Source organism: Dichotomopilus funicola (genome assembly GCF_033296635.1).
Source record: "Dichotomopilus funicola strain CBS 141.50 unplaced genomic scaffold C8A04scaffold_1, whole genome shotgun sequence".
NCBI classification, from domain to species: domain Eukaryota; kingdom Fungi; phylum Ascomycota; class Sordariomycetes; order Sordariales; family Chaetomiaceae; genus Dichotomopilus; species Dichotomopilus funicola.
In genome coordinates this window covers 1028053-1049924 of record NW_026944022.1, presented here as the reverse complement: position 1 = coordinate 1049924, position 21872 = coordinate 1028053, and the positions used below count along the sequence as shown (strand labels likewise).

The following is a 21872-nucleotide window of genomic DNA, read 5'->3' as shown; positions in this document are numbered from 1 at the left end:
CACCGTGGCAGTTGGCGATATCATCGGGGAAGATGACGCCGAGAGCGGCGCTGAAGAAGTCCTCCGGATCAGTGCCACCCGGGCCGGCGAGGGAGATACGGGCCGTCAAGTCCATGGCTCACTCGCTTCCCTTCTGTCCCCTTCCTCTGGAGGTGTTCCAAAACAGGGAAATTGACTCGAAATGTCCGCGCTAAGGTCGACAAATGCTCGGTACGCTCGTCCAAAACTCTATAAAAGTTAACGAGTGTTGGTAGTATGGGACCAGCTAGGCGTGGGTTGGATAATACCTATGTAGGTAGAAAGCAAAATATCGTGAAAAGTAGGCGTTGTGGAAGACGACCCAACTCCTATGCATTTAACTAATGCACCTTTGCGGGGTGTAACTGCCCCTCTCTGCTACCTAGGTAGGTAGGCTGGCGACAAAGCAGTGGGCATAACCCAAGCATGGTGTTAAGCAAAGTGCAACAGTTAACACCTCCGGAACTTGTTTATATTAGGTCACCGCGTCGTTTTCCTCTATTGTTTTCTCCATAGCTTAGCTCGCCGTTGTTTGCAGAGAATCGTGGGGAGTCATTCAATTCATGACAAGAACTCTATGGGTCTGAGATGAGATTGAAAATGCTCGAGAGCTTATCGGGGCATGCGTCATATTTCGCTATTCATGATGGAAAATGTCCGTATTAATTATAAAATACCTACAAAAAAAGGAATATACACAAAGTAGGTGCAGTGCGTAGTGACTTAGAAATGAGACAGGGTATCCTAATTGACGGCTGAGTAAAGGATGAAGAACACCACGAGCAAGCGAGATGAGGTATATGATAAATCCAGAACAAATGCAAAGAAACACTCGTAAAGTGAACAGGAGAAAGCATTGAATACGAACAATAATGGTGATGATGTATGTTTTAAACAGAAGCGCTCCTCGCCTGTATCCTATCCATTTTCAATCCCTTTGCCACCCCCAAGCAGTAAGAAGATATAAAAAAACAAGAACCATGTCCAACCCAAAGTCATTCAGTCATTATTAGATCCGTCCCGTCCCCCGCCCCCATCCATTCCCAAATCTGAGTGAGACGGGTAAATAGGAAACGTATAGAAAAGAAAGAATAAGACATGTTGCGGGGGAGGGGGAGCGGGAATTACAACCCGTAATACATAATCGTCCTCAGCCAACCCCCCGGCACGTCGTCGAAAGAAAATGATTGGTAGCAAGCATCGTAAGGCCCTGTTCCGCTGGTGTATTCGGCTCTTTGGTTTCGATACGGTCCGGCCCGTGTCCAATGTGGTTCGCCGGAAAGGAAAGGCTCCAGAAAAAAACAAGACAAGAAAGGTATTAATAAAGTACAGATGTGAAAGTATGTTCACATGTGGGTGTGGCGGGTATACAGTGATTCATGGCGGTGTGTGTGTTTGGGTATCAAAAACCGCGGCGTTGAGTTTTTTTTTGGGTTGTTTTTTTCTTCTTTTTTGTTTCACTTTTCCCCTCGCCCTGGAAACAGGGTTACCTGTTTTAGGCTGTGGCAGCGGGTGTCTCAGAGGTGCTGAATTCAAGCATCTCTTTGATCTGCTCCTCGGTCGGGTCGTCCGAGACCCAAGGGCCTTTCTCTTCGTCGGTGGCGCCTAGGAAACCCTCGGCACGCTTAAGGGTTTGCAGGTCAAGGTCGGTAACGTACGACTTGCCATCCTGGAGCTTGATGCGCACCTCCTGCTCAGTCGACAGCATCATGTCGTCCTTGGCGAGGCGCCTCGGGCCGTCAAATACCGCAAGGACCCGCTTCTTCATGGTCATCTGTCCCTTATCGAAGCCCCACGACGAAGGGTAGTCGCGCCTGTTCTTGCGACCGCGAGTCTTGGTCTGAAGCGGGACACCGCCGCGCGAGTGAGTGAGCCCGCGCGACTTCTGGACGCCGTTGACGGGATTGCCGCCCTTCGTTCGCCTTGGTGAGGAGAGCGACCCTTTGCCAACACGACCGCCCGACTTGGATTCGTCGTCGTATTCGTCGTCGTCCATGTTGTCGTCTTCCTCGTCGGCATCCTCGGTAGTGGTAGTCATAGTGGTCGTCGGGAGGTGGTTCTTCTCGAGAGTGTTGTGGACATCTCGGTCGTTTTCGACCTCGGCTAGCCGCTGGGCGTTGATGGCTTCGGCCGGGTCCTCCTGCTGGACAATGCGCAGCACACAGTCGTCCAAATGCTCGTAGAAGTCTTGGGCGTTGCCGAAAGTCTGCGAGCATGTCGAACACTTGCCGGTTGCATCGGGCGCGTAGCCTGTAAGCTTCGCGCTTCCGTTGCTAGCACCAGCCGACTTCTTCCGGCTGTTGGGAGGAGTCTGCTCCACGCCGTGCACCGCCGTCAAGTGCCTCTTGAAAACATCGGCTCGGTTGAACGACTTCTCGGCCGCGGAGCCGGAGCCGGGGCAAAAGCCACACACCATCGTACCTTTGTAGTGTGTCAAGGTGTGGCGGTTCTTGTCGTACCTGTTCACCGTCGGTTAGTTCTCCGTGGGCAAAACACTAGGAGGAGCCAGCCAAGAAACACTCACTTCCTCGCAAAGCCTTTCACGTGGTATTCGCACGTCGTGATAGGGCACTTCTCGGGCCGCTCAGTTTGGTGCGTGAGCATGTGGGCCTTTAGGTCCTTGAATGCCTTGCCGCAATCCGGGTGCGGGCACCGCTGCTTCTCCCGCGACTCATCCCCACTGTAGGGGTGCTCTCCGGAGAAATTGGATTGGTACGACACAAGGCTCACGCGTCGTTGGGGGTCGACAGGCGGCTGGAAGGGCGAATAAGACTGGTAGCCGTTGTTGTGGACAAAAGGGGAAGCGCTGCTGGGTCGGAGCTGGGGCGAAGCAGACACCGAGAGGGAGGGCGACGCGGGATAACCAGAGTTGGGCGGCGCCGGGTAGGATGGTTCGTACGGCATCGCCATGGGCCGTACGTCTGGGTGGATCAAGGATGGGTCTGCACGCGGAAAATCCACATTAGCAAGCCGGCCAAGCGGTGAAAAAAACTTGCACTGCGACTGAGGAAACCAACAAGACTCGAGAGGAGGAACGAAATGCCCGCTTGACTGAGAAAAGAAAGAAGAAACCACGCGCGAAGAGCTGGAAGTGCTTGGGCGGGCCGGCGAGCCACAACCCACAGGCGGGCTGTTCCAGACCGCGCGTGAGGGAAAAGAAGGAGAAGAAGACGAGGTCGCCGCAGAGGTTGTAGGAGGTGTCAAGAGGTGGCCAGAAGTTGCCGCCGAAGTCGTTGAAGTGGATGCCATGGAGACAGCAGACATAGATGCCCGCTGGGCTAGGCGCGTATCGAGCGCCAGACCAGGGCTGCAAGGCTTGGGAGGCAGAGCGAACCCGATATCGCGAGATACGGGGACGGAAAAGGGAGAAGACACGGAGCCACGATGGTCGTCTTGGCCGTGGCTAGACGGGCGTGAAGAAGAAGAAAGAGGAGAAGACCTAGGGATCTGTGATAACTCACCAACGAATCCAGGGGCTTTGTTGGTAGGAAAGTCGTAGGGTGCTTGCTGGAAGGCGTCAATCGCTCCCGGCGTGAACGAGTACTCGCCTCCAGGAAAGTAGTCGGCCTGGTCGACGATGCCAGGCGTCACACCTAGTCCATGGGGTGCGGAGGCCCACTCGGAGATCGGCGCCATCTGGCCGTGGCTGGACAGCGGTGAACCCATGGTGGACGAGGAAGCGCTCAGATCGGAGGCGGGGCCGCGCGCAGCATCGCCGTCCTCGGGATAGGCGCCCGGCGATGCCCGCCCGCTGCCGCTGTACATGTATGGTGCTTCGGCATATACAGGGCCGTTGTCGTACCCCATCGTAGCCGGGTACTCGTGTGCGGCCCGCGGGTACGCGCTATATGGCTCAGGCGAGAGCCCCAGATCCATTGTCGCTGTCGAGTAATGGGGTGGCTCGGGGTAGGTCATACTGAAGTCCTCGCTATCGTAGTGGCTTTGGGCGGCCATGTGTGCGAAGAGGAATGCAAGACGCGGGCTTGGTCAGGGTGGAAACGAAGGTGAAGAAAGGGCCGACCTTGCTGGCGTTCTCCGCGGATGTTTTGAGAAAGCCGCGACCTCAGGCTATGAGGGCAAAAGCATGCGCGTTAGCCACAGCCAAGTTCGATCGATCGTACCAATTGCGAGGTGTCTCGGGGTTACTAACCTTCCTACACGCACATACCAAAGGGTCGTTGATGCGGTAGTCGTTGGTGCAGCTCGGAAAACTTGCGCCCTGTGCTTGTCGGCGAATCTTGGGGGTATTTGTTGGATCGCGAGGGCGAAGAAGGTTCCCTGATCGCCCAATCCAATCCTCGATCTGAACCTTTTGTTTTTGATCTGTGTTTCTTGTGCTTGTGTTTTCCCTTGTGGTTTGTTTCAAATCCTTCCTTGCGCCAGGAAGAGATTTGATCGGCGGAAAAGTCTCGGGCGTCCGAGGTGGGAGGAACGGAGAAGAATCTGGAAAATCGACAGACTCTTAGACGGAGGTAAAAGCCCTTGTAGCGACCGTCGAACCAACCCGATGTGAGGGTGTTGGCAACCAAGGTGCGGTGATGAGGAATGCTCAGTGCTGGGCGAGAGAGTGCGAGATGAACGGACCTGCTTTTGGGGGGTGATGTTTCTATATACCCCCCTGGCAACCGGTCGCGTCGACCCGAACCTAGTGGAGGTCGATGATCTCCCCCGAGTAAGTCCCCCCAGTTGGGCTCCCCCATTCACGGCGTCCAGCGAGGCTCAGTCTTCACATTGCATGCGTGGAGACATCAGAGGTCGACAGGGGGGCCACAGGGCAGGGGGGCGGTACAGGGGGTTACCTCAAGACTTTGGGTGACATGGGGCTGCGTTTGCGTTTTGGGCTTGGGTCGGGTGGACAGGGGGGTAGTTGGGATGTGACCCGGTCCAGACGTCCACGGGTACATGGGCGCCCTCTTTGGACGATGAGGGTCCTGCAAGTCCTGCGCCCACGGGCCAGCCCACCACCTGCCATCCGGGCCTGTGGTTGGTGTGAGCGAGAGATCCGACAGGGGTGAGCGAGTGGGCGGAGACATATCGAAGGCTTGGTGCGTGCGTGAGGTGCTGCTTGTGTGTGTGTGTGGACCGGGAAAAAATGGTCTTCACGAACTAGTAGGTGGAACGGCCATTTGGGCCTCCCTGGTGTCGACGACGGGAGGAGCCAAACGATCTCTCGAGGGGACGGCGCCCCCAATGGGCAGCTATGTCCATGGACGCATCGCCGACCGTCCGAAACGCAATGCTTCCATCCCGCTACCTATGTCATGTCCACCTCGACGTCCCCCACATCCTACCACTCACACAGTTCCTCACTGCCTGGGTGGGCCGCCATTTCTCGCCATGCCCCATCATTTGACACCAAAAATCTGGACCAAACGCCTAGGTCGCTCCCGCCCTTGCCAAGTTGCTATGCGGCTTAAACTTATTGACGTTACGGAGTTGAGGCCACTCCTCGCTCATTCTGGGGAAGAAGGGGTTGCGCGGCGAGCGACTCTCGAGGATAGAAGGAGGGGCAGTCATTTACGTGTAGTGTCCTGACACTTTGAGGGGTTTTAACTTTACCATGGGAGCCACATCGGCTCGTCCGAGTTTTCTGCAGCTTTGTTTTTGCACCTCTTGTATCTGTTGCTTCTTCCCCCCTAGCCTCGGGGAACCGTTCAAGGACGGCGAGACGGCGGCTTCGATTCCCCGATGCAGCCTGCTGGTCGCGAATCGAGGGTTAATTCACTTCTAATTCGCACGGAGCACAACGGGTATCATCTCCCAGCTGCTCCACTTCAACATTACACTGCACTATGTAAAAACAAGCTCCAACTATCCACTAGAATGTAAAACAATGCTGCCGGCATCAAAGTGTAAGCCCTCGGTGCGGGGTGCCCAGAGGGAGAAGAGGAGGGACGCCCGTCCCGGACAAAGGTTCTGCGGGGAGATTGCCATGGCCAGGCACGACCATGGCGCCTCGACTGCCCCACCGAGATTACAGCGTGTGCGGCCTTTCTACGGATAGCACCATGGCAAATCAAGTCGCCGGGTCGGCCTGGGGATGCTGTGTTCTAGGTCTTGTGGTGAAATGCCGTAGTTTCTGCTACTGTGTTCTCGGTACCTACTGCCCGTGGTATGGTGGGATTGGGGAGGCTCAAGCCAGGATCGCAGAGGCCGTATCGTAGTTGCATCATTGCGTGCCAGATTTTCCCAGAGATATTTTTAAAATTTCGACTTCTGCAATTGAATGCAGTCCTCGCTGCTGCGCATTCCCGACCTTGCGGGTGATGATTAAGGCTGCGGCTCGCCGTGCCCGGTTCCTGAACCTGCACTACCAGATTTCCTCATCGAAAGAAGCTGCGTGGCTTCGACACCGACTCCGGGGACCAATGGGATCGGAGAACCACGCGTCGGGGTGATCAGCATGCAGAGGCACAGCCTTACCCTGTCCGCATCGGGACAACCCTCCCATCCCACCCTCATCCCGCCCTCCCGACGACGAAAAACAAAACGAAACAGTGGAGATCGTGGCTTGTGGTGTGCATCACACTTCTCCGACCCTTCTTGGCAGCGGGCGCGCCAGTTCTGTCGGACGACACACGCTTGTCGACACGATTACGGGCGTACACTTGTGATTCAATATTTGGACGACGAGCGAAGCCCGACGAGTTGTCCAAAATCGTAAGCCGCAGAAAGGAAGAGAGAGCAGGAGAGGGCAAAGGGCAGGCCGCGGTCCCCAGGCCTCCATTACCGCGTTGCCCGTCGTATTTCGTCCATTCAGTGCCGACTCCTGTAATGACGGGAAATGGAGAAGGGAACTTTGTGCACGTGGGGTTTCCTGCTTCATCGCTCTTTCCCTCTGAGCGAGAGCGGCTTTCGGTGCCGACCAGTGGCCGCAGAGTTTGAGTGTGGGGTGAGACAGGACCAACGAGTGGTCCACACGATTCTTGCGCGAGATTGACCAAGCTTTTTCCGCGCAGAACAGTCCTCAAACTCCGCAGGCCATCCCTCCCTTGTTCAAGAGGATCAAGCGATTCCGCGGACGCGAGCCGGCAGGCGAAACGAGCAGAAAAGGGGCGAGAAAAAAAAAACAAAAACCACAACGTCGAAGAGTGGGGGAAGGGGAATGCGAACCGAGATCTCAATGCAACTCATCATTCAACAAGTTGGAAATCTGAGATAGGTCAGCACTTCGCCTGTCGGAATACTAACGATGGAGATTTGCCTCTTTTCGATTTGGCCAGGTGATTTTCGTTTTTTCCTCCAAGTGATATTGAGGATCTGAATTCATCACGTAGTTATCAGTGTAGCGCACACACAAATTCCAGAGGCACCCGACGGGCCATACTTCCGGTGGCACGGTACCCCGGTCCCAGCCCGGCAGATGGGTTCTCAAGCGACAAGAATCCAGAATTTGCAAAGAGCATCTCCCATCAATGATACAGAGCAGTGTTGTGTACACTACACTAGTAACCCCGATGATCATCCCTCAAGGCTCCTCCACGTGGAAGAAGAGACTTCATGACGAGGACAAGAGATGTGGGTTTCTGTCGTTGGCGTGTAGCCCCCGCATCGATGAGCAAAGTGATGGAAGCGGTGAGCATGTCTGTCGCTTGAGAGAAATGGGTCTCACCGATGCACTTGCAGTCCTCGATCTGTTTCCCAATCGTCTTGCCTTGTTTGCATTGAGACATGTTTCTCGAACAAGTGAGCCGAACTTGGCAGAAGGAGGAAAGTTCCCGTCCCTCGGTGCTGTCCTAGCACGTAAGGATCGCCATGGGCGCCAAACTCGGCTCTTGACGGAGAGCGGGCGCGCCAAACCGGGCGTGGCTGTGCCGGCAGATGCCTCGTGCCCGCCCTCCGTCCCTGATTTCTTTCCACGAGTGCGGGGCACGTGTAACTGGGTGTACTGTACCGCAGGAGACCGAGATATTCGCATCACTATTGGAAGTTGCCGGTAACTTACCGTATTTCGGTAAACAGTTCCCCGCTTTTGTGAACTCGTGGGAGGGAGGGGAGAAAAGGTAAAATCCAAAAAAAGATCACAGCCCAGGGGAGGCGGTGCAACACTGTGACCTTGGACGTGGGAACACCGAGAAGGGAATGAACCGCCACTATGCGACTCCTTGTCTTGTACTCAGGACGACAGGACCTCAAAGTTTGCATTCCTCAACTATTTTCTCCCCTCCTTCTCGAAAGCCGGAGAATGAGGCGGGTGATTGGGCGACACAACCTTTTTTCTCTCACCGAGGTGCGTCTCAGTTCATCAGTTGCGGGTCGCGGGTGCATGATAAGTGTGAACTTCGTCTTCTTCTTGGAAGGTTGAACACAAGAGCGGCAAGGAACACAACCCCATGTATCGATCCATCTTTTCGGGTTCGCGGGCGGGATGTGGTGCGCCCTGAAACCACCCCCGTGCACATCGGTAACGGCGGGAGGGTCATGTCGCCAACCGTTAATGAGAACATTGTCGTAACTGAAGGCGACCCGCGTCTGACATTACCCGCAGGTGGTCGCCGATTTGTGTCAGGTCTGTATCCCCGGGCTTTGAGCGCCGATGCTGTGTGCAGATGGTTACCTGCAAAGTCATTGGCCCCAGGAACGAGAAGAGTTATTAACGCTTGCTTCTCCTTAGGACTTGAGGATGGACCGCGATGGCGTCCTAAGGAATCCATCAAAAAAGGTCTTTCGTTCACCCTCCAGCGATATGTTTGGCTATCACGCGATTGTCGCAGAACGATCTGTTAGGAGTCGGGAGGTTGAAATATCGGTTTTCGAGCCTAGCCCAGCGCAAACGTGTTACCATACCTATCTACCCAGTACACAGTTGAACTAGTCATGCCGACCTTCAACGCCACCTCACCGGGTTAGCCACAGATCCCTTCCGGTAGACCACGCGAGTCAAGTAAAGATAGCACGGCGCGCCCTCACCGGCTCGTGGGTCAGTCGCTGTGAGCGGACGAAGTCGATGGCGAGATTCCCCGTCTCGCCGGGCATCAATTACTGAACCGGTCGCCCCGACCAAACGACATTATTTGAACCCTTCTACACTGGTGGAACGCGGCTCGGGGCCCAGGCTGGTTAGGAGGTCTGCTGCCCACGCGGGAAAAGGAAGACGTGAGCAGTCAGCCCTACAAGTCTCAATTCTGCGGCTGCGTTGAACTCGCTTCGGCAGCCCTAGGCCCATTCAATGCGCCGGCGCCATCATCAGCCTCACGGGCCCGATTTCCGTGGGGAAATCGTTATCTCCATGCTGCAAATGTTTCTCTCCATCCACTAGTAATCCCGTTCCGTCAAACTAACCCCGGCGAGAGGCCTAGGCCTGCCGGGACGTCCCTAAGAATTTCTCTGCTCAGCATACACTCAGAAACATGACTAGGTACTTACTGGATGCAGTGCCTGTCTCCCCTTAAAACTGACGTCAAAAACGGTTCGCTTTAAGCACACTCCCGTTTCAGTTCTCGTTCTCTGGCACTGAAATTTTATTGCCGGCCTCATATTCATGTGCTCGCTTTCTTGGGCCTTGATTGGCCCAGCGTGATATCCGTAAGATGCGAGGGAAAGGGGCAGAGGCTTCTCCAGTGAACGTCGCATAAGACGCGAAATTGACCAGTGAGATGCAAAATTCTCTAAACGCAAGCCGGTTGGGAACGTGTTCACCCGTCCATCCGTGACGACATGCGAACGACTGGTTTGCATTACTGAAACCAGGCCAAACCGTGCCGCAAATGAAGCCGCTGTTTGCCGTAGAAAACCAGAGACCGGGCTACACTTTGTAGTGTACCTATGTACTGTACGGAGTACATACACTACGCTTCTTGCGTAGGTACATAGTAACTTACACTCGTTAGTGACCAACAAACTTGCGCCCCCAATGCCATGGAGGGCCCAAAAACAGAACCGACGTTTGAGTTGGCCGGGACTGGTGCCAGAACGCCCCCAAATAATTGCTCGAGACCTCGTTGTTTTGTTTTCACTCACCGTGGTCCAAAACGGGCATAAGCTGGCTCTGTCCTGTTTTGGCAATCTGTGCGATCGACCAAAACAGGAACAGCGCGATCGGACAGGGGATTTTCTGCCCCACTCGGGCCACCACATTGATCTTGGTGCCAAAAGTGCGGGTTCCATTCGGAATCAATGGGCGAAATTCTGACGCCCCCAGTGTAGTGGAGTGTCGGAAAAGACTGAACTGCAGTTTCTTTCTCCCTTTAAACTGCGAGCAACGGTATCCGAAATCGCCATATTACCATTTTCCGACCTCGAAAGCTTGCTCAACTGGGGGCCTTCTCTGTACAAAGTACAGAGGTCCTCCGGTCGGTCGTATGTGGACCGTGCACGAGGCCGAAAGACCGCCAAGACGGTCACTCCGAATCGAGGAGCGGCCGATCCCTTGGTGGAGATCTTTCCCAGTGGCCGGCTTGCCGGGTCGGTCAAGCTAGCGCAAGGCAAGCGATGAGCCGATCTCGCTTCTGGTGTTGAGCTGTTGATGCTGATCCGCCCCCACATCCCTTTTTGTTTCGTGCCGCCCATCAGGCCCAGGGCCATCTTCCACACCACAACAAATCGACCCCGATTGCTGCCCCCGCCGACCATGTCTCAACAACACCACTGTCGAAACCTGGTGTTGAATTTTTTGGGTCGAACCCCGGGAGCCCTAGAGAATAAAGGGATGATTTCTCCCACCCGCTCAACACCAAGCAAGTCAAAAGAGGAGTGGGCCCGGCCCCGTACCACAGCGTCGCATCAAGGGAACCTGTGGTGAGAGGCGGGAATTATCTCAGACCCACGACAACTTTGTTTTTTTCGGACGTGGGAACGGGGGGCCTCAGAACCCGGGGAGCTCGGAAGATACGACACATGGAGCTTGGGCGGCTCTGCTGAAGGATCGATAGACCATGGGCTCGCCCGGAATTACCACAGAATGGAGGTATTCTTTTCAAGGCCTCGGTCTGGGCCGAGAGGGCGCCCCAAAGGCTGTGTGACAGGTGAGGTTATCGCTCTTCTCCAGCGATTGAACTGGAACTTGCCCAACTAGGAAACCCTAAACGAATCGCAGGGGCTTTCTTTCCGCAAGACACACAAGCCTTGACCCTCGGTCCGGTCAGCCAATGAGAGCGAGCGAACTCACTGAAGAGCAAGACGTCCACTCCTCGGCTCACTGCGGATGATCACAAATCCGACAGAACCCCATTTCGGTGCTTTCCTTCTCGTTGTCGCAACACCTGGTGCGTCCAATGTTGCTTGAACTTCGTGAACCAGGACACGCTGGGCAGTAATCAACAGCCGAGGGAGTTGCGTTCTGATGTTACTACTGTATGTACTGTTACTACTACTGTACACTAACTACTCTGCCCGGCTGTCCCGACGCGGGCCGAGGCGCTGTGTCAGTCCATCTCACCATCTCTTTTTTCTGTTCCTGTCGTTGAGCATCCATTGCTCCCTCGGGCCGCATGGTCCCTCCAAACCTTATCGTCACGAGGAAACTAGTGTAACGTTAGTTAATAAATTTGGCATCGGTAAAGGTTCACCAGCACACCGATGAGCCCATGTTCTCGCAATTCGGGGGCGGTCTGAGGCGTGTTGTTGCTTGGAACTGATGGGTCCTGTCTCGGATTTCCCTCGCCGCCAACACCAAAGGCGGTACGAAATACACTAGAGCAATCTATTTCCGGTTCTTCCCCCTCACGACGGTCAGGGAAATGGCGTTATTCTCTGTATCTGCTCTCGCCGCCGGACTTTCCTTCGCATGTTCGTAGTGTAAAGCGGAGTGCTCCTCTCACATGGAAATGTGGGGCCCTCGCCAGTTGAGATGAAACCTTCGTGGCCCCAATCCTCACTCTCGTGATGGTCAAAAACTCGCCTTCACACTTTCATTGAGGTCAGTATACAACGCCTCCGGGACGTTATCACCGCCTCCCTCACACAGGCTGCATAGCTTGTCTGCCTCATAGAAAAGGAGGGCAGGCCACAAAAGGAACTTTGGTTTCCCCGCGCTGCAGGGAGAAGCACGTAACGGCGAAGAACGGTCGAGACTCGGGCCCGTTGGTGGACTGGGGCCTCCGGCCTTGCGGCGCTCACGCCGGCGAAAGAAAAGCCTCCCGTTGGCTATCCAAACGGGGTTCCTGTTTGCTTCCCCGTTTCCCCCTCCTCGATGATCTCTCGATTGGACAGCAGCATGACCCGACACGATGCAACTGACGCTCATCGCAGGCACCAATCTGCAAAGGGGGTTGTCAATATTACGACGGCGAAAGTCGGGCTTGCCCAAGTGCTACACCATCATTTGACAAGGAGGTGTTCAACTCTCAGGGTCGTCGGCGCTAAAGTGAGTCCAAGCCAAGCTTCGGAGACGTCCGTCCCGAAACGTCCATCACAAGCGAAGCCCAGAGCCCGCGGTCTAGGCCCGGCCACGTTTTTTTCGTCGATGGGGGGCGGGCGCTCCCTTACGACACACCCAACACTTTGTCTCACTTGCGCCGCTCTCCGATAACCAACTTCAACGATGCCGCGAGGACTAGAACATGCCATCTCTCTCTTTCTTCTCCGCAATTTCCCGCAGCGAGACAGCCACCTGACCAGCACTGACGCCCCCGCGGCAGTATATATCCCCTTCCGTGCAGTTTCGCCATCAACATGCTGACTCTGCCCACCCTTCCCGAAACATCTTAAAATATCCCGTACGGGGATTGTACGCAGAGCGTCCTGTGCATAAGCTAATTAATTAAAGCCCACGCGCACATGGGGAACGTCGACGTGGACCGCGTGTCCGGCCATCCCTATCCGTAAAGCAAAGCGCGGGATGGAGCTCATCAAGAGACCATAATACTCGGTGGTGTAGGAGCATGTCAGCAGCAGCGTACATATTCAGCCAAGATCGCATCGATATGCACATGGATATTCCAAGGGTTGGAGACTGCGTGTGCTTTTAAGCTCATGCGTTGTTGCGGCGCCACCGCGCGCCGTCTCAAGCTTTGGAAGCGGGCTACCTTGAAAAGGCAGGTCGTAACGTTTGACTCGTGAAGCTGCTCTGCGCCCCCGGGCCTGGGGCTTGTCCCAGCAGAGCGGTTCGGGATCGCCCGACCTCAACCCCAGGTGCCGCCGCTGCCCAGCTTTGGTTTGATTGTTGGCGACTCGCGAGACATCCACCATCCGAAATAACCAGCTAGAGTACTAGAAAAACGTGACGGTGAGTGTGGTTCGCTGGTGGGAGTCTGAATATTTATCAAATGGTAACTAGACTGTACCTAGGTGATTATCGAGATGAACTCCTCCCCATCGGAAATCAGGGAGAATGGGGGATTCCTTCTCTCCTCTCTCCCGACCCGCCCCCACCATCCCATCCATTATTGACATGGATAGCTTTCATGACAGGCCCGAGATTGGTTCATGGGGAAAGGGAGGGGCGGGCCAAATCCCTTGGTTCGGCCCCCCTTGTTGGCGATGAGGTTCCCTGATTCCAAGTGCAGCAGCACGCAAAATGTTCGTCTGCCCGCGGCCTCCGTCCAGGGGCGGTTCTTGGGACGCGATCCCATTTTGGCAGGTGGTTCCGAGGATCTGGTCAACACGCGACCGGATCCAAGCCACAGAACTTAGCTCACGGTTGACCCCGTCCACGATCCACAACCCTCCTAGTATTCTGGATGAGCATGACGAGGCAGATGCGCAGATCGGATCTTTGAGGCCGAAGGGCCTGTTCGAGCTCAACAAAAAAGTGAGCCCCATGCGCCGCATGCCCGTCCGGTCCGGCGCCTGGCACGCCTGGTCCCGATTTGCGGGTAACAAGGCAACTAAAAATAAGCTTCCGTCCTCCCCGCAAAAGCCCAGCGCGGTCTGCTACACTAAAACACACTCTAGTGTACATCACCAGCAAAGGCGCAGTCGTATCTAGAACTACTAGTGTATGAAGGCCTAAAGCCGAAGGAACTGATTGAAAGGAACAAGAAGCTTTTCTCTCCTCCCTTCCCATATCCCCCGCCATCTTGTCCGACAACCCCAGTAAACGCGTTGAAGCCGAACGGGTTCAAATTGACCGTCCTAATTTTGTTGTCTTCCACCACAACCCGCTAGGGGGGGACAACAGGGTGACCAAGAAAGTGAACAAAAAGTGGTCGCCGACCATCCTGCAGCAACTCTTTATCTCGGCAGACGACCTCCCCGACACGGGAGGCTGGGGCCCGGGGTAGGATTGGGGACATGGCAGAGGAGTGATTTTGACTGGCCAAGAACCGCGCGCCAGCAAATCGCAGCAAATGGGGCGATCCGGGTGCCACGCAGGGTGTTGGTAAACGAAGATCGTCCACATGCCGTCCCAGTACCACACCGGCCAGGGCCAAGGAAGGGAAGCATTGTGTGACGTGACTGTTGTGTGACGATCAGCAAATGACCCTGCAAAGTGGCAGACCGAATTACAGTATTAGTTAGTTACATGGTACAAAATTCCTACGGCACCACACACAAACACCGGGGGAAAGGCTTCAGACCCATCCGCTTGAAGCTACTACACAGTCCTTCGTATACCGGGTCATTCATTTTTGTTTCTCCCGAGGGCATGGGGGACATGTTTTTGACAAATCCCCATTGGTTGTGCTGAGTCCTTTTCTCGCTAGGAACCGTCTCCGGTCGGGCTTGACACATCAGATGCCAGCATTATAACTTTCGTTTATTGACATGGATGATGCTCATGATTACTATGTAGACGGCTGTGTGAAGCAAGTGGTCGGGTTGTTGGTGTTGAGAGACAGATGTATTCGTAATATTGCTTGTATGCTTCTTGCTTTCTCGAAGACTGAAGTCCAACCCAGTCCTCATCTTGCCTAGGTAAGTTAGGTGCATGTACTTGTACCTTATAATTCGCTATTTAGTGTTATTTAGGTAGTCAGGTAGACAAAGGGGCTTATCCTGGCTGTTGTCCAGCTTCAGAGTACTATCTATGACCCAGGCGCAACCTACTGAACGTCGCAGATGCAGTATTAAGCTGTAAGTCAAGGGTGATGGATTGTTACTTTGCGGCCCCGTGACCAGTACCGTGGATAAATCGGTTTGGGCACCGTGGTGTAGCGAAGATAGAAGACTCGCCCATACAGAAACATATTGTTGTGTATCTGGGTCCAGTTAATCAACTCCATCCTTAGCCGAATGGTGTTTTCCAGCTGTGTACACCTCCCCGCTACGATCCTTATATCTTTATGGCGCCCAAGTGACCGCTCCCGTCGCCAAACCCACGAGTCCAAGTGACCATCACAATCTAGTCTAGAAAAGGGACGGAAAGAAAAAGGGGGCTTGACTCGTATGTGCCATACAATGCCAAAACTAAGCAGACTCAAGTTCAGATGGGACGACAGAGACGAAAGATAAATGAAGCGTCCTGGTTCGTGATGTCGTAATATCCAAGAGAACCTGCGCAGCTCATATATCCATCCATACTGCCCCTAATCCAACGCCATCAAGCGTCACTCATCAACATCGCAAATCCCGCGTGGAGTTTCCCACCCGACCACCCTCTGGGGCCTTGTTGTCCTTTTAAAAAGCCACACGGGGTCGAACGAGGCTATCGGCTGGGGCGTGCCGGTCAAAACCTGCAGAGATGAGGACTCGTTCCCCTGGAACTTTGCTTAAGGTTGATAATAGTACTATCAAGGGTTGGGGGGGAGGGTTTACGCCGACGGACAACCCAGTAGCATAACTTGTCGACGGCCCCGGCCAGCGAATCTCAACTGGGAAACTTTCAACGTAGACGGGCGCGAGCCAGCACCGGTGGCTCGCCAACGAGGAGGGAGCTGCCATGTCGACCAAAACGGACGCGAGAAAAGTCACCATCACATCACAGCTAGGTTTGTGGAAAACTGATAAAAAGCAAAAATGATATTAGCCTGACTAGCTGCTACCTCTTTCACATCCGTGTGTTTTGTCTCCAAACCCATCATGTTTCGTGTAAACAGGCCTGCTCGCCTCCATCCCAGTCCATGCCAAGTAAAGGACAGGCTGTTTGGATTGTCATTTACGACATAGCCGCTGTGACTTGGGACGATGAGGGTGAAGGGAAAGCAACGAGCAGGTCCCGTGAAGATGCTGATTCACATCACGTTACTCTAGTCACACACATGCTGAAGATCAAGCCCCAAACGCCATTCGCCGCCCAGACTCAAACAAGCCAACCGTCCAGTTGAACACCAGCCAATGTGAGAACGCCCCGGAAAAAGAGTCAAGAAGCACGCCGAGATCAATCTCAGTTGGCCTCAAACTCCTTTTGCAGGTAGACGCAAGACACCATGGCGTGATCACGCTCGTACGGTTCTACAGGTTCAGTTAGTTGCTGCGGGCCGGATCAAGGTGTGACATTGTCTTGGGCTTACCGAGAGTGAGCTGCTCCTTGGGGAAGAACTTGTCCTCACGAAGCTTTTGGACTTCGCTGGCAAACACCTGCTCAGGAGGGGCTGGAGAACTGTCAGCAAATGTCAAGCTGAGAATCGTTCACAGCGCGAGACTTACCAGTGCTGTCAATGCAGCTGGCCTTGATAGAGATGAGAAGACCACCACCCTGCTTCAGGAACAGTTTTGCGTTGATACCGACAATACGGGCCTGATCGGGTTGGGCAACATCGGCGAAGATGACGTCCACCATGGGGAGAAGCATGCGGTATGCCATCGGCTTACGAGCGTCCTCGACGATCCTAAGTTGTGTTAGTGGTATGGGTGCGATGCAGTAACGTCAAACTCGTGGCTTACGGGATGACATTAGTACGACGTGTCTGTCCAGTGGTTAGCATGTTGGTTACGGGTTTGCGCTGGGAGGGGGGGGGGGGGGGGGGTTTGACATACAGCCATGTTGATAAGATCTCTCCCGGATCGGTGCGAAAATTCGACAGCCTAGATGGATTGTCAACGGAAACCCAATACAAGTCAAAGTAGCTTGGAACGTACGTAGACAGCGCCAGTTGGGCCGACAATATCGGCAACGTGGGAGACGGAGGTACCCGAAGCAGCACCGAGGTAGAGAACCTTTGAACCCGGCTTCATGTAGATGGTTTCCAGCCCACCGAGAATACCAGCGGCAAGCTTACTCCGGCTTTTTCAAGTTAGCAAGGAACATCTCGAGGATAGGGGTGGGGCGACGAACAAGGGGTTCCAAATCTGCGAGGCATGATACGTTAGCGAATGCTTCACCACTTAACGCCCACAGCGCGCCGGATTGGGACTCACGCGGTACTCGGTCTTGGTGGCAACGGCATCCTCACCCTTGCCCGAGTTCTCGACGGAGATTCTCTTCTCGCCGTATACGGACTCGCCAGGGACCAGGTTGGTCGTCGCAAGAAGATCCTCCTTTCCACCACGAGCGACAAATACACCCTTGTGACGATGGGGCTCGACGATGACCTTCTTGCCGCCTTTCGCACCTCCGGGACCACCACCCCGGCCGCCGCGACCGCCCCCACGAGGACTAGAGAAAAGTGTTAAGGAACGGTTCAATTGGTTGTTTCAAAGGAGAGAACGTACGCGCCACGACCGCGGCCGCCAGGGCCACCGCGACCACCACGAGCAGCGCCACCACGACCGCCGAAGCCTGCGAAAATCCGGTCAGCGATCAGCCATCAAGATGGATGAAGGTTCATGTTGCGAAAGGCTAGTTTTCGCAGAGGCGCCGAGGGAAAACCATCGAATCTCGCGCATACACTAAGAGAGTGTGGAGGAAGATGAAAGAGGGGGAACATACCACCGCCGCGACCACCACCCCGCGCGCCGCCGCGACCACCGCGATCACCACCACCACGGAAGCCACCACCTCTACCGCCGCCCCTTCCACCACGGTCGAAGCCCATTGCGATTGATTAGTGGGTCCAAATAGGGAGTATGGGTTGTTTTTCTGTTGTACTCCGCGATACCGGGTGTGGTGTTCTGCACAAACGGCTTCTGAGGACACAATGGATACAGATGCGCGCTGGTGTTGAACTCGTCAAGAAGCTTGATGGAGCTGGATGCAAAATTTCCTTGAGTGTCGAGAAAAAAAAGCGGGGGGACTTTTCTTGGCTCTGGCCTCCGTGAGCCGAGCCGGGGTTTTCCCTTAGCTGAGTGGTCAGATATGTGGGGATGTTTCGAATGTTGCTACGATTACCTTTTTAGCAAACAAACTACATATAATTTAGTTATAGAGCTTATCAATAGGTCCGTGTCCTCCACTCTGCCGTGTTTCGTGCCTCAGGCGAAAATTCCGCCGCACAAGCCAATCAATCAGAACCCACAGAGCCCTAATCGCGAAAATCGCATTTGGCTCTAAAATTTGGAACATCCATCATTCTCGAATTCCCAACTCGGTCGATCCCGTCCTCACGTCGACAAACAGTCAAGATGGTTAGTTACCCCTGCGATCTCAAGTTAATTACGGTTCCTCAAAAATCGACGAATTCGAAAGCCCGACCCCTCAATTTGCGAGTGTTGGAGGGGAAGAGCAGCGTTGGGTTAATTTTGGGGAGGCGGGCGGAGAGTATCATGGGACAACGCTGACTGGAGTCATGGCGATGTTTCTTTTAGGTTCGGTACGCAGCGACTGAGATTGCGCCCGCGAAGTCGGCCCGCTCCCGTGGGTCGTACCTCCGTGTCTCGTTCAAGAACACCCGCGAGACCGCCCAGGCGATCAACGGCTGGAAGCTCCAGCGCGCCCAAACTTTCCTCGAGAATGTTGTCGAGAAGAAGGAGGCCGTCCCCATGAGGCGCTACTGCGGCTCCATTGGCCGCACTGCCCAAGGTACGACTCGAACAACATAAGCCCCCGCTGGAACTCGAATCAAGGATCCGATACTAGGCGAAGACGGAGGTTGGAGGGCGAGAACATCCAGCAGCGCGAGTGGCGATGGGGATGAGCGGGGATATGAGGCATGGTGCTGATAGTTTCGGGTTTAGGCAAGCAGTTTGGTGTCACGCGCGCCCGTTGGCCCGTCAAGTCCGCCGAGTTCCTCCTCGGTCTCCTCAAGAACGCTGAGGCCAACGCCGATGCCAAGGGCCTCGACACCGGCAACCTGGTCGTCAAGCACATCCAGGTCAACCAAGCCCCCAAGCAGCGCCGCCGCACATACCGCGCCCACGGTCGCGTACGTTTACCCGGTCAACCTGACGGCATCGGAGAGGACGTTTGAACACTAACATGTGACGCAGATCAACCCCTACATGTCGAACCCTTGCCACATCGAATTGATCCTCACCGAGGCCGATGAGGCCGTCCAAAAGTCGGAGGCTGTTGTTCGCGAGGAGTCCCACCTTAGCTCGAGGCAGCGTGGTGTCCGCGTCCGTCGGGCTATCACCGCCGCTTAAGTGGGTGGCTCGTTTGGGATGAGTTGGGGCATGCGGGATCTTTTTGACTGGGCTTGGCTTTCTTCTGGAACGGTGTACGCGAGCATGGCATTTTCGGGTCAAGGCTACGATTCCACAAAAAAAAGGAGTCGGTCACGAACACTCAATAAAGAAGCATTGAGGACCATAATGGTGCACCCGGAGCCGGATGGGATTATATGGGCGCTTAACCGAATACCATTACTTTGACTCGATTGCTGCCGCAGCGTCCCGCTTCAATCAGGAAGATACGCAGTTCTGCTCATTCAGACTCGGGCATGTGTCGGTGGAGTGCATGATGCATAAACCCTCGGCCCGTCGGGCAATCGAATGGTGTCAATAGTCAAAGTGGCCGTCGTCGCCGTATCAACGGCTCGATAATGCTGCCCCCGTATGACATGCCCAAATGATTTGTGCACTTAGCGAACGAGGTACTCTGAAAAAATAAAACCGAGTTAAGACGCCCACCGCCCACTCCCTGGGCAGTTACGAAATCGATGTGGAAGGCTTACTCTGCATCGAACCCCGGGGCGAGCATTCGCGGTGTACTGCCCTATACCCCCCTTTCCATGGCACTTCATAACTTTGAAGGACTGGTAACCCTAGGCGCCAATCATTATACTACCATCTCGTGCTAAAACATATATTCGCACCAGCATAGTATCACGCTTGATTAGTTGCTTCACTACCCTATGCTTATTCCAGGCTACCCAGCCATCTCAATATCATCTTCCGCTCCCCCAGAAGCACCCGCTTTTTTGCGTTCTTCTATCCTTTTAAGCATCTTCTGCTTCCCCTGGTCGATCCACTTTTCATACGCCCCATTTCCTTCCTTTAACTTGTTGGCTACCACACTCTTCAAAACCTCGGCGGCGAAACCAACAAAATTATGCCGCCTCAGGGCATTCTCAAATTGCCAGTCCCGCCGCTTACGCTCTTCCCTTGCAAGAAGCTCGAAGTCCCCTATTTCACGGGCGCGGATCCGCAGGTCGCGCACCATAGCTAGCAGATTGAAGCGAATCTCCGTGGCATCATACCGAGCGATGCGGCGCTGCAGGACTTCCATAACACGGGCGGGGAATTCGTCGCGGGAGCAGGCGCCATGGCTAATGGGCGCTGGTTGCAGGCCATCAAGCTCGTAGAGGTTGCCGCCAATGGGGGTGTAAGCGATGAAGTGGAAGGCATCGTTATCGGCCTCATCGGGCTGGCGCTGCGTCTCATCTACAAAGGGGGATGACTTGGCGAAGCTATTATGAACGTCACGGATGAGCTCGCTGTTGGACAGCGCCTCGCCGCGGTACTCCGGGGGTAGGGCCATGGTGAACTCGCGGAAGTCGGAGAGCGTCGAGCCGATGTCAATCGTCTCGTCCGCTGGTAAGGTGCCATCGGCCGTCTTGTTGAGAAGGACGCTTAACAAGGCCTGGGTACCGCAGGCGTTTTGTATCGTCTGCGTGGCAAAAAAGAGGCCTTCTGAGGCATCCCGGTCAAAGGTACCGTCTAACGGCTTGTCACCGGCACGGTAAGGGGTGTCGGTGGGGAACTTGAACAGGAAGATGACACCGTAAATTGGGTAAAGCTCCGCGAGAGCGCTGGGGTCAAGTGAAAGCAGTTCCTCAAACTGGACATCTTTTACCCCGAGGTTGTCGAGGAGATAGGTGAAAACACCCTGAAGGTAGGAGTCAGCAAAAGGGGCCCCATACTGCAAGTCCGTGTGGTTTGTTAGTGAGGGGGGCTCATACCGCATCGGATTCGACTATGATTCGTTAGATCCCAACCGAACGCAGCAAGAAACCCAGATTGAATGAACGTGAGGCTTACTGGTATTCCAACCACCACTCATTTTGAGTGCCGGTAAAGACGAGGCGCAAGTAAACGTGCTGATATTTAGGCTTCTTTTGATGTAGTCTCGCCCTCCGCAATATTGCGCCGGGTAGAAGGAAAAATATGCTGCGTGGTAGTTTCTTGATTCCCAGCTAGCGAGCGTACTTGGGTGACAAAGTTGCAGTTATTCCTTCTACCAACGGCCCGATGATGCAAGTTCCAAGCTGCCTGCCGGTGCGATAAGATAAGCAGGTAGCCTGTGACCCACTTTAGGTTGCCCTAGCGCCAAGGGAAAATACAAACAAAAGGGGCCATCAACTACAAGAAGCCAACCAGCAGCAAACAGATCATATCACCAAGTCGGCGCCTTACATCTCGCATACCCCGGCAACTTCCTTGATTCTCTTCTCGTCTACTTTCTTTAGTCACTTTGTCACTCTCACAATTTACATACTCCGGAACACATTCCGGAACCTCCTGGAATACACAGATTTTTAAACACAAACACATCAGACCCGGCTGTGGCCGCCAAATTCCCGAGCTTGCTCGCCGGAGCCGTCGATCCATGCTCGGTGACATACGTGAAACTCAGATCCATTATAAGCATCCTTAGTATGGAACCTCCCACGCCCACCCTTTCGGCCCTGAGCGCCCCAATCCATCGCTCGGCTCTTGCCTGACCTAGCACCCCTCACCCAAATGTAACTGGGCTCGACGGCAGCTTTCCACTGTGA

At 54.6% G+C, this 21872-nt stretch overlaps 4 protein-coding genes across 4 annotated transcripts; 1 reads left to right on the top strand and 3 right to left on the bottom strand.

Annotated features, from left to right (window-relative positions):
- Window positions 1-1513: 1513 nt before the first annotated feature.
- On the bottom strand, window positions 1514-3972 carry C8A04DRAFT_8537 (uncharacterized protein; the record flags this gene model as incomplete). Its single annotated transcript, XM_062785151.1, has 3 exons — window positions 1514-2477; window positions 2543-2960; window positions 3480-3972. The coding sequence occupies 3 exons, from the start codon at window positions 3970-3972 to the stop codon at window positions 1514-1516; spliced, it is 1875 nt and encodes a 624-aa protein (XP_062641608.1).
- Window positions 3973-16222: 12250 nt separating this feature from the next.
- C8A04DRAFT_33708 (Fibrillarin-domain-containing protein) lies at window positions 16223-17813 on the bottom strand (the record flags this gene model as incomplete). Its single annotated transcript, XM_062782567.1, has 9 exons — window positions 16223-16290; window positions 16350-16430; window positions 16486-16667; window positions 16723-16745; window positions 16816-16863; window positions 16918-17052; window positions 17197-17434; window positions 17491-17557; window positions 17708-17813. 9 exons carry the CDS (start codon window positions 17811-17813, stop codon window positions 16223-16225), a joined length of 948 nt encoding a protein of 315 aa, XP_062641607.1.
- A 526-nt stretch (window positions 17814-18339) lies between these two features.
- Window positions 18340-19299, top strand: C8A04DRAFT_24035 (60S ribosomal protein L17; the record flags this gene model as incomplete). Its single annotated transcript, XM_062778942.1, has 4 exons — window positions 18340-18342; window positions 18523-18736; window positions 18892-19079; window positions 19144-19299. 4 exons carry the CDS (start codon window positions 18340-18342, stop codon window positions 19297-19299), a joined length of 561 nt encoding a protein of 186 aa, XP_062641606.1.
- Window positions 19300-20023: 724 nt separating this feature from the next.
- C8A04DRAFT_24034 (ubiquitin carboxyl-terminal hydrolase) lies at window positions 20024-21157 on the bottom strand (the record flags this gene model as incomplete). The annotated part of the gene is made up of 3 exons (XM_062778941.1): window positions 20024-20983; window positions 21057-21070; window positions 21136-21157. The coding sequence occupies 3 exons, from the start codon at window positions 21155-21157 to the stop codon at window positions 20024-20026; spliced, it is 996 nt and encodes a 331-aa protein (XP_062641605.1).
- Between the last annotated feature and the right edge of the window lie 715 nt (window positions 21158-21872).